The 12,582-nt window shown below is 35.1% G+C and overlaps 1 protein-coding gene across 3 annotated transcripts in view; it reads right to left on the reverse strand.

The window, feature by feature from the left end:
• CPNE8 (copine 8) overlaps positions 1-12,582 on the reverse strand; it is a 102,055-nt gene that overhangs the window by 58,901 nt on the left and 30,572 nt on the right. For all 3 annotated transcript variants that reach the window (XM_068669724.1, XM_068669725.1, XM_068669726.1), the window contains exons 4-6: positions 11,532-11,635; positions 8,687-8,726; positions 5,868-5,944 (exon numbers count right to left, since the gene is read on the reverse strand). In XM_068669724.1, the coding sequence (XP_068525825.1) occupies positions 5,868-5,944; positions 8,687-8,726; positions 11,532-11,635 (221 nt within the window). The remainder of the gene's footprint in view (positions 1-5,867; positions 5,945-8,686; positions 8,727-11,531; positions 11,636-12,582) is intronic.

Here is a 12,582-nt window from a genome sequence, read left to right on the forward strand (position 1 = left end):
ATCATTTAGGTTGGAAAAGACCTATAAGATCATCAAATCCAAGAGTACAGACTTTAATCACACCTGTATAATCAAACAATTTTGAAATGAAATGTAATGGTTTTATGAACAAGATAAGATAACAAATGTCTCCTAGACACCAAGATAACCAGACTCCAGAAAGTCCAGAGTGAAAAATCAATGAGGCACAGCTGTCTAGCCACAGCACTGTCAAAACCCCCGTGATAAAGTAAAACCTGAGCAGTGGGAAGAGCTGAAAAAACAAACAACATTAACAAATATCTTACCCGCATCACTTATACAAAAAGGACAAGATATTTGGAAACATTTCAAGGAGAAAACTGGCTTGGGTCCATTTAGTATCTGACAAACAACAGAGCAGCCTCTCTAAGCACAGACCTACACACTTGCTTACCCAAGAGAAAACGTGTTACACAGGTCCACACAACCATGAAATAATAAGACTTTTATTCCCAACAGGAAAAGATATCAGTGAAGATTCTTTCTCATAGCTCATTTCAAACTTTAAATTTCATCTGTTAATTCTCTTAATCTGTACCACGTGATGACAGACAACCAGGTCTAGTGGGAGGTGTCTCCACTCATGGCAGGGGAGTTGGAATTAGATGGTCTTCAAGGTCCCTTCCAACTCAGACCATTCTATGATCCCAATTATTTTTAATCTACGTGTTTAAAATAAATGTCAGGAATTTCCTCAGAGAAAAAAAAAATAGTTTGCTGAATAATTTAACACTTTTAAGCCAGAATAAATAAATAAATAAATAAATAAATAAATAAATATATTAAGACATTCAAGCAAGATTTGTCTTACAAAATGCAGCAATACGGGTGTCTCCAAAGTCAGCACCCATCTCTGGCGCCAAAGGTTCCCAACAGAGTCAACTAACAGTTGGTCTAAACAGTCAGTGGAGTTCAGAGTGCAATTCACTGTGTAATTCACAATTCAATAGCAAAAATTAAGCCTAATTAATGTAGCTGTTAGTATAGTCTGTGAACTTTTTTTTTTAGTAGAACAAAACAAAATAAGGCCAACCCCCTGTCCCAAACACAGGATAATTTGTATGTTCAAGTGAATACACAATGCAACCACCTTGTTGACCATAAAGAGTGAAAACCATGGCCAGAACAAGCAGACAGTGTGTGTCCCCAGACCCTGGTGTTCACCTGGGACAGCCCTGGGAGGAGCTGGACAGAGGTGGAGATGGGTGTTTGCTGGTCTGATGGCTCTTCTGGGATGGGTCAGGGAGTAGCCTAACATACCCCTTCCACTGTGAAGGTAACTACTCACTGAACTTGACCTCAAGGCTATTTCCTGGACAGACTATTAAAAGTTTCATACCCAGGATGGGTGAATCACAAAACACTGTTGTCTAACAGCCACAATGTTTGCTGACGTTAACTATTGTACCTGAAAGTCGCTTTTTCTCGGTAGTTTCCCAAGTCATTTAAGGAAGTGATAAAGTGAAGCAGTACTACCTATAACATGTACTATGTTACTGTGTGCACAGATGTGTTTTTAAGATTAAACAGTATATTTGTCATTTGTATTTCCTGAATTATGCTGCAGATACTGAAACCCTCCTCACCTTGAAGAGGAGCTTAAGATTTTATTTACCTTTAAAGCGAAGCACTTCCCAATGTGCACAGTCTTATTATTGCAGAGAAGGGAAATAATAACAAAATACATAGGGACATTAATAGAGCTATTTATGTATAGGACAATTAAGCCCTGTTTAAAAAATAAGTACTGGCATAGTCCTTGGGAAGGGAGGGCATGGAGGGCAGGATGGGTTTCAGGGCAGGGGATTACTAGGGATTTGTCATAAAAATTGAGTTTGTAACTGCAGCGATGAGGTGACTGGAACCCCTTGAAATTCAGCAAAATGCATTTATTATTAACTTCAGTTCTGAGCATTGAAGAAAATATGAATAACATTGTTAAAGGATGTTGCAGCAATAATGATCACAGCATTCATGGAATTCAGAAAAAGAACTAACAACTGACATTTATTACAAATCAATTTGAATCGTCTGCAGTTGGCTGTAAATTAGGGAATCTAAACCAAAGATTTATTTTGATAAAATACTACACAAACATTTTTTTTCAAACACTTTTCATTTTTTTCATGTCACTCAAGTTTTAAGCATGAACTATATGATAATGAGTCCCGTTGAATAGCTGATATTGGCCTTTGTATAAAACCCAAATGATTGGAAATAAAGCATTTACAGACAAAATTTAGTCAAGCCTAATGGACTGGAAGGGCATAAGAATAGGAGTGCCTGCCTATAACACAGTGGTAGCCTACCTCTCACATTTGTGATTCAAAAATATTTTTTTGTTTTATTATATTTTTTTCATAAGTCTCAGAAATTCAAGTAGTTGAAATCCCTTTTAAAATATTTAAAATATGAAATCTCATTTAGAGTATTTTCAAATTTTAAATGTAATTATACAAAGCTTACTTTTTGTAACCAAAACATTTCTTTTACTTAATTTAAAAGTTTTTATGATTTTATAAGGACACTTATGTTAAATTAAAACAAAACTATGTAAATTCTCTTTCTATTTATCAGTCTAAACAGTCTGTTCTGAACTGTTATTTCATCCAGAAGCACTACTAGAGACAACCTAAAATTATTTTTGGCCTGGAAATATGAAACTTTGGATGCATTTCCAAGCTACAACTGTGTTGGAACTGTAAAAAAATGAGAATTTAACTGGATTCAAATATTGAGAAGAGTTTTTAGCATGACACTTCAACACCTCAAAGTTATTGAAAGAGAAAATGATGGCTATAGTGGTTCTCCTTGAAGCTGGATACTGTTTTCATGAAGCTAAAAATTTTAAGGCCACCTCTGCATATCATTAAGTTCTTTGACACAATGTAGAGGAATGTTATTTTTTGTTATTATTTTATTGATGACATTAAGTTCTTTACATAAACAAGAAAAAAAAATGATAAAATTTAGACCTCTGAGATTTTTCATAGGACTTCAGAACTACTCCTTAAAGCAATGTTAAGGTCTGAAGTTGACGGGATATAAAAAATGCACATGAAAAGATGACTAGGGTATAAGCCACATAAACCACTAAATACATTTATTTTAAAAATAAAAAGGTCACCTAAGTAACAGAAATGATCAATTACATCATATATATACCTAGAATAAAGTATATGGCTAGGAACATACTTCTTAAGCATCCTACATCAGAGTAATAATCCATCATTTAATGCAACTCAATTAGGGAGTTTTACCCTATTTGCAGTAATACTAAGAGACTGAGTACATTCTGAGCTTTGTGAATTGCACTTCATGCTGATATTGATTCTTTTTATGTGAATACAAAGTCAGAATATGTACCATTTGTGGTCTTTTTACCAAAGTTTGGCCCAGAAGAATATTTTCCTATAAATGACAGATGTCTGCTCAGTAGCCACTTGGAAGACAATGTACAAACATAGTATCTTCCTTAAGGAATCACACGGAAACATAACTCAACCCACACATTACTTGTCAGTATTTTTATGTAAGGTTTCCTAAACCAGAAGACTTCACCTGCACTTACAAGCAAAACAGTGATGAGGAAAAGTAATCAAAGTAACCCTCGTATATTTCACAGAATTTCACAGAATTTCTAGGTTGGAAGAGACCTCAAGATCATCGAGTCCAACCTCTAACCTAACACTAACAGTCCCCGCTAAACCATATCCCTAAGCTCTACATCTAAACGTCTTTTGAAGACTTCCAGGGATGGTGACTCCACCACCTCCCTGGGCAGCCCGTTCCAGTGCCTAACAACCCTTTCAGTAAAGAAATTCTTCCTAACATCCAACCTAAAACTCCCCTGGCGTAACTTTAGCCCATTCCCCCTCGTCCTGTCACCAGGCACATGGGAGAACAGGCCAACCCCCACCTCGCTACAGCCTCCTTTAATGTACTTATACAGAGCAATAAGGTCACCCCTGAGCCTCCTCTTCTCTAGGCTGAACAAGCCCAGCTCCTTCAGCCGCTCCTCATAGGACTTGCTCTCCAGGCCCCTCACCAGCTTTGTCGCCCTTCTTTGGACCCGCTCAAGCACCTCGATGTCCTTCTTGTAGCGAGGGGCCCAAAACTGAACACAGCACTCGAGGTGCGGCCTCACCAGAGCCGAGTACAGGGGGACGATCACCTCCGTAGCCCTGCTGGTCACAGTGTTTCTGATACAAGCCAGGATGCCGTTGGCCTTCTTGGCCACCTGAGCACACTGCTGGCTCATATTCAGCCGACTGTCCACCATCACTCCCAGGTCCTTCTCTGCCTGGCAGCTCTCCAACCATTCCTCTCCCAGCCTGTAGTTCTGCTTGGGGTTATTGCGCTCCAGGTGCAGGACCCGGCACTTGGCCTTGTTGAACTTCATGCAGTTGACCTCAGCCCATCGGTGCAGCCTATCCAGATCCTCCTGCAGAGCCTTCCTACCCTTGAGCAGATCGACACATGCACCTAGCTTGGTGTCATCTGCAAACTTACTGAGGGTGCACTCAGTGCCGTCATCCAGATAAAAGGATAAAATTTTATTCCAAAGGAAATTTTGTTTGTATACTTTTTTAATCCTAATAGTATGCTATCAATTTTGACTTTTTTTTTTTTTCTGAAGTAAAACTGTGACTTTCTTTAATAATTATGGTGTTACAGGTTACTACCTAATAGTCCAAGTTTTTGATCTGCTCAATACAAAAAAAATAAAGCCTTATGAAGGACAAAGGGATTTAGTAGATTTAGATGATATAATCCAAGTATTTTATTAAAGTATAGAAGGAGAAAATATTTTAGAAGAAAAAAAAATCAATGCAACCAAGTCCCTTCAACTGGTGACAATGTACTTTTGAGAAATTTGAGATGAAACCTATTTAATTCTCAATTGCACAAGTAAGTACTCATGTGCGTTTGAAGACTACAGACCCTTTGAGATATGGATTCATTTGAACTAATGCCTTCATTTAACCTGAATAGATAAAATGGCTACATTTTTATAGCAGGGACTCATCACCAAGTGAATTTCAGAGATGGAAATTCTTGAGAGTCGTTATTTGATCTGGCACTGAACTTTAGTTCTAGCTATGTTTTCTAATAAAGAAAAGCCGAAAATGCAGAGCTATGGTCATCTCACAGACACTCCCAAGCATTTTGGTAAAATTCATTAGAAAATAAATGAAAATAAATATTAGCAATGTTACCATGATATACATGTTTCTTGTACTTGAGAACATGTAAAAAAGCAGTAATTTCATATTTTTACAGAAAGGTGATTTATCATAAAGAATTGTGACATCAACTATTTAAATATTTTTTTAAACATAATATACAAATTCAAAGAACAGCCAGAGAATAAACATTCATGTTAAATACTGGGAATGATTCTTTTGAAGAAGCAGAAGTTGATTATTTAACCTTATCAATGATATGAGCACAATCAAAACTGCTTCTATTTCATGGTCATACCTAAACCTCGAAGGACAAGAATAAACTGTTTACAACACAAAAGAAATAAAAATATTTTTAAATTTATTATATTCAAGCTATTTCTAATGCACAATATACTATATTTGACAAAAATTATGGATCGGACAATTCCTTTTGTAATTGTCTACATTGAAATTTAAATTACCATAGTCTCAAAAACTTAAATTACCATCAAAACTTAAATTAAAGAAAGAATTTTACTGTACCTAATAACTCCTTCTCTCGTAGAAGCCATGTTTTCCAGTTCTGCTTATCAAGATAACTCACAGCAAAGAAACCCCACAACTCTCGGCTAATGAAGCAGTATGTATTCAAACAACATTCCAGAATGACATACTTACACAATTGGTTTTTCCAGTCTGCTACCCTGTGATCCAACTATTTCTCCCAGCGTACAGAACATTTGTCCCAAAAAATCCTGAAAAGCAGTAACAAAATAACTCACAAACTGTGTTTTCCACTAGGAAAAAATAAATGTTTTCCTATTTATTTGGGCCTTTCTTCAGGGTAAAACACATTCTACCAAACATTGCACCTTAATAATAATTATGTAGTAATGAAACATAAACCAGACTCACCATTACACATTTCACATAACTCTGGGTTACATTTACAGAAGTAATCCTAATACACTGCATATACTGCTTTTATACTACCTTTTTCTTCAAAAAAAAAAAAAAGAAAATGAGATGGAAAAAAATATAAAGCCATCAGTAATATGTCTTTTTCTTCGCCGAACTGCAGCATTTTAACATTGCTCCTTTATGAACAGACTCTACAGTGATTCTACCAATTTCAGGAAAGTTAATTATGTTGTCAGGAATTCAAGCCTGTGCAGGATCTCTGTGAGCATCCTGGATTGACAGTCGTACACAAGCATTGCTCTAATGACAGACATTATTTTTCAATTTTCTAATTTAACTTTATCACTAAAAATCAGGTAATTTTCATATTCCATTTCCTTGTAACATAAGTAGCACCACAATATGAATGGATTTTTTAAAAAAATCGTGCTGCAGTCCAACTCCTTCACTTGCATATGAAAGCAGCTTGCTGGCTTTATTCTTGCCAGCAACAGTGGCAGCAGGAGTAACAGTAGCATGTGACATTTGTTCACAAACATTAACAAGAATCAAAACACTTTGATCGCTATACAGCGAACCATAACTTTATGATACAGTAGTGAATATCTGTACAAATAGCTCCTACTCTTCTTTAAGTCCAGGCCACTCATTCCCATCTCTGAGTCACCTTCCCAGCTGTGCTAGTTATAGGTTCATATTACAAATTGGGTCTGAGAACTAATCCCACTGAAGAGGAAAACCACTCTGCAAAAACACATTTTTGAACTGTGTCCTTCGACTGATCTGATACTATGACACTGTTTCTATCAAAATTAAGTCCTTTAAAATGGCTAAGGCTAAAATGCATCTGAAAATACTCAGCTCTTCACTCATTTTAAAAAACATTAGGTATGATAAACGCACCATTTTCTACACTGAAACCATATACTCAACAATTTTCTTCCTTTTTCACCCTCATGGATCTTTATGTTCATTTGTGGTGGTGTTTCTATGATCAAATCCTATTTGTTCCACAGTCTATTATTAATTACAATTGTTTACTACCATGATTTTTTTTTTTTTTTTAATCTCTAAGTTATTATGAACCTAAGAGTCTAATTTCAGGTAGCCAGTTTTATACACATTCTTACAGACAGCTACAATGGCAGCTGTCTACTAAAAAAGTCTACTCTACTTACTTCATATATCCATTATTACAACCCATTTCAGTTTCTTCCCATTTTGTCTAAATTCAGTCACCGAGACTGAAATTCTTCAGGTTTGTTCTTTACTATCTCCCCAGATGTTCAGCTATTATATGACACTGCCCAGTATTTGCAAAGAAATAGGTTAACAGCAATTTTTAGGGACAGGAAAGTTGTTATTGCACACCAGGAGACTATACCACGTGAGAAGTCTAGCTAAGCAAATACTATATGCATGACATTTTTCAAAAAAGCCAAGCTCCCGGTGCATGAATATGAGCTAAGCTCTGCTCAGTCCATACTTAAGAACTGTTCAAATTCTTAAGGCCTATGTGAAAGAGATGAGGGGAAAGCAAAAGGCAGACCAACCTTGAGCACCCAGAAAACAATGGAAATGAACTGACGTGGCAAGACATCTCTAGCTACTATCATTCACAGGGCTCTCAGGATTCTTCTTCATGAGTGTAACATTATTATGGCACAGTTTGGATGTCACAGACATCCAAGTCTGTACAAACTTGTATACACTTCCTCTTAAAGCAAATCTTAAAAAAAAACAAAAAACAAACAAACAAACAAACAAACAAAAAAAAACAACAACAAAGCAAACCAAACCAAACAAAAAAAAAACCACATTTATATCTTAGGCTTTTGTACTATGAAGCGTGTTTCGGGGAAAAAATAAAAGAATTCAGATAAGCTACTTACTAGAGAAGAACAAACAATTTTGGAGAGAGGCTCATGATGCTTTATCCTTGCTCGAGTTAGTATAGGAAGACTTCTGTTTTGTGTGGCTATTCAGAAAATCTTGCCATCATGACAGAAGGAAAACAGTTTGCCGTGGACTTTAAATCTTTACAGTAAGGATATCACAGGAGATGAAAGGCAAGAAGCCTCATCTTTTTACTGTGAAGCACACACACAGAATCTTCCTTCCATTATTTTTTCCTCTGCTCCAGATTCTTAAAGGTTCTCTTACCAAAGCCTTCCTGTGTTTATTTTTAAAATTTCACTCAGCAGCCCCTGAATTCTACTCTGGCACCTCTAAATATTGCAGTTGCCGTTTAATCTCTTTCAATTGAAGATGCCACGAGCATAAAAGAATTCTATTAATATTAATTGTGACACAATCAAAACATATTTACAATTTTTAGGAGAACAAAATGCTGCATATGCCATATGTGAGAAGATGTGCTCAAATATGCCCTGTACAGGAGGAATGTCCCATTAATGTTATACTCATGGGCTTTATACATTTTATTAAACAACAATACAAGCTCTCTATTTGTCTCTAAGCATCTGATATTACTTACAGCAAAAGATAATAAACATATTTAGGAAAACAAAAGCATTTCAGTACAAGAAAGTGTAATAACCAGGAAAAAAACTTACATGTTTTGATAGGTTAGGACTCTTGGAGTCAACATCATAGCTTTAAAAAAAAAGAGAAAAGTTAAATCCAACTTGCCAGATGACAGATCTGAGGACCGTGTAAAAATGAAAATCAAACAATTCTTTCACCTACTTCAATGTGTAAAATTTACCACAAAATGACACCTCAATGGAAGTCTCACCAGTAAGAAAGGCAATCATCACAGATTACAGGATTACTGTTCACTACCTATCTGAAATAAAATTGTTTTCAAAGTACAGGCTAGTATGAGAAATTAATCTAATACTCCTGTTCGAACAAGAAGCAGAATGAAAGCAGGAAAAAAATGAGAACAAAATTTCAAGATTAATCTTTTAGCAGAAATCAAAATACCTTGTTAACTATTTTCTTTGGTAGTTTTTCAGTCGTTTTATTAATTAAGTAATAACAACAGCCAATAAATCAAATTTCTTTTAGCAAGCATTTGACTTGTTCTTTTCAGGTTTTTATCATAATCTCGTTTTTCCTCCAACTAGAAAATACCATTGTTTCCTTTTCACTATCAATTCAGGTTTCAGAGAAATTACTCTGTGAATTTGAGATAAATTTAAAAATATGTAATACAAGAATCCTTATGGTAGTACTAATCCCTACACTATCAGTCTTCCACCCTTATCAGAAAATCCCCAGTATTATTTTTATCAAATTATACATTCGATTCAATACAAGTAATGGAATTGAAGAATTATTCCAATCCCCATCTCAGCTTCTAACTGCACATTTTCATTCCCCCATTGTGGTATGGAAACCCGTTTGTGCTGCCACAACTGGTTGTGCGCATGGATGATGCTCTGTGGACCAGATCAGAAATTAGGAGGATGGGAAGCAGAGTGTGGTGCAGCACAGCCAAAGTTTCAGACACATTTGTAAAGAATGACTGCAGAAACCACTAATAGATGAGTTAAATAATAATAAAAATAACTGCACAGTATCTGGTGAAATTGAAAAGAGGAAAAAGAAAAAAAGGTAACTTGACTCTGAAGGCTAGATACACTAATTAAACAAAAAACTACTTCACTGGCAAAATTAGGAAGAAATTATAAAATATGAACAGGAAAAAGGCTGAAACATTGGTGGCTATAAAATGTATGTAGGTGCTCATGGTCATTTATGAGTACCTTGTAAAACAAAGAATCAGAGATATGCCTGCCTTTTTATTTTGTTGCCAGAAATTTAAACCAATCAGAACTTTCACTCCTTCAAAAATAACACTTGGGCCAACTGGAGTACATACACAATTTTGCTGAGGAATTTAAAAAGTAAGCTTTTTAAAGATGTTTCTTTCTTGATCTAAGTTTTAATCCATGATTAGTTACATGAGTCATATTTTTAGCTCAGAATTCTACAATAATTCATTTCCAATCTATCAGAGTTATAGGACTTTGAAGAGAATTCACAGACTCAGGCTATATGGGCAGGCAAGCATTTAAAACTGTCATTCAGCTGTGAGTTCAGAATAGACTTGTAGTCACAAGGTGATCTGGAACAACAGTAGAAAAGTCAGGTCTTTCTGTTAAGTACAGAGTATGATGTTTACACCTTTTTAAAAATAAACAAATGGGATCAAACAGGAGATTGATTTTCCCCTCTCAGGTTCAAGTCCTTTTTCAGATCACACTTATCCAAAAGTTCTTTACAGATTTCCCTTTCTTTGCCTAGACTGAGCCTAGCTTTCTATTCCTTGGTCATTTCTTTTGGTCTTCACTTCTATTGGACCTTCTCCTCCCATAACAGCCTATGAGGAGCAACAGATACACAAAATAAGATTCCTACGTGGTCCCAGCTGTTTCTTCGTTTCTGAAATGCATCACCTATGCTTCTAGGGGGAAACCTTTATTTTGCAAAGTGACAAGCTCTTACTTAAAGTTATTGTAAACGTCAGGAAATAGTTATACTCAGCAGACTTAATGACATCACATCCGAATTCTAAAAAAAATGGAAAAATAAGAAAAATATCTGCAACATGCTTTCATGATGAAACAGGTAGCTGATATCTGTGTATTTAATACAATGGATTTTTTTTCCCCTTACTCATCCTTCCAACACTTCTTGTTAACTTAGGTAGCACTGTGATGTGCTATAGAAGACTGATAAAGCTAAAGAAAAATTAAACATGATTTCTTTTTTGTTTTTATGATACAGGAGATGAGGCTATTCAAGACTATTTTAGTTCCCCTTGTTAGCAACTTAAAAAAAAATCAGCAAAAACACAGATAAATATATTAACTTTGCTAATGTCTATTTATCAGGCACCATACCTTTTTTTACTACAGGAAAAATCAACAATAATGCAATCATTGCTGCATTTATTTTATGCCCTGCCTAAAATAACAATTGATTTGCATTCCAGAAACTCTGGAAAAAAAATCAAAGAGACTGTGAGAGTCAGTTTGAAGCAACTACTTGGATAAGTAAATGGTACATTCAGACTAAAGCCTAGAAGATTTAAAGATGGCTTTGCCACAAACTTGCTAAGAGACTTTAGGCAAATAAAGAAGCAATTGTCCTTCTGGTTTGCTGTCCACAAGATAAAGACGCACTAAATGAAAAATATTTCAAACTATTTTCTAAAAGCAATGATTGTATGATTACATTTTGACTAGTTAACACCTACCAATTTCTTAAAATTAAGTCATTATTATGTTACATGTTTATTTCTGAAGAAGCAATGTTAAATCAATCATGTTTACTAATTTGTTCCATGTCAACAGATACTATCTCTTTTCAAATTAATTTTGTGCTTTACAAATCTTAGTATACTGTTTACAGAGATTTTAATATTAGAATCAAAGATTGTTAACTTACAAATCAAATCGAAGATTCTCTCTTTCTTCGAAGAAGTAGTCCATTATAAATTTTCTTACAAAATCTGGATTTAAAGTATTATCAATTACTTCTGTTCTTCCAAACTGTAAAAGAAAAGCATCAGTTTAAGGCAAGTACTTTATGGAGATGTAATTAAGAAGTCTTGCAAAATCAGCAATATGTGAGATACGGAAGAGCCTATACAAATTTCTCTTCAACAGATGTCATGGAAGAGAATGACTATGTTCACATGAATAGATCAGTTATCGGAGGATGAAGATAGAGTGGCAGAAGTCTACATACTCCAGTGTGAAGAGTGGTGCACACTCCGTATCGTATGATCTAAACTTTATAAACATCAGTCCCCAAAGTCCATCAGAATCCACAAAAATTTTAGAAGGAAATTCGGTAGCATAAAAATCCACTTTTTCCTCAAAAAAGACAACAGCAAGCAAAAGCTTACATAGACCGCTTATTTCGGATAGATTTAAATATTAGCAAATTTAGTTCTTGTGCTGGAAGTGAATCATTTTTGCACTATCCAGCTCTTACTTCACCTCAGTTCAGATTTCTTTTTACATTTCCTCTCTCTGAGCTTTCTGCAAAACACTTTTTTTTTTCCCCTTGGTGTTTACACCAAGCTCTTGACAAGCAGAAAATATTTTAGTTTAAAAAAATAACTTTTGATTGACTTCAGTTCATAAACATCACAGATATAAATAACAGGTCATAAAAGATGAGCATTGTGTTTTAGCTGTTCTTTCAAGCCACTTTCTTTTTGAAACAGAAAACAAAACAAAAAAGGATGAGTTAATGACATGAGCATTTCATTTTGTCCTACATATTGAAAATACCAAGACATTTTAATATAGCCTACTGAAAAGGTGGTTGACACTTTTCTGAAAGATCATCATTAATAATCCTCAAAACTGCAATTTGTGACTTCAAACTTTGAATGAGTCAAAGACTGCCAACCTCTTCATTGACAGGACTGAATTAAATCCATAAACATGGATAAAGAAAGAATATAAAGACAGCAATTTTCTTGTAA

This window comes from Anas acuta, chromosome 1 (assembly GCF_963932015.1).
Source record: "Anas acuta chromosome 1, bAnaAcu1.1, whole genome shotgun sequence".
NCBI classification, from domain to species: Eukaryota; Metazoa; Chordata; class Aves; order Anseriformes; family Anatidae; genus Anas; species Anas acuta.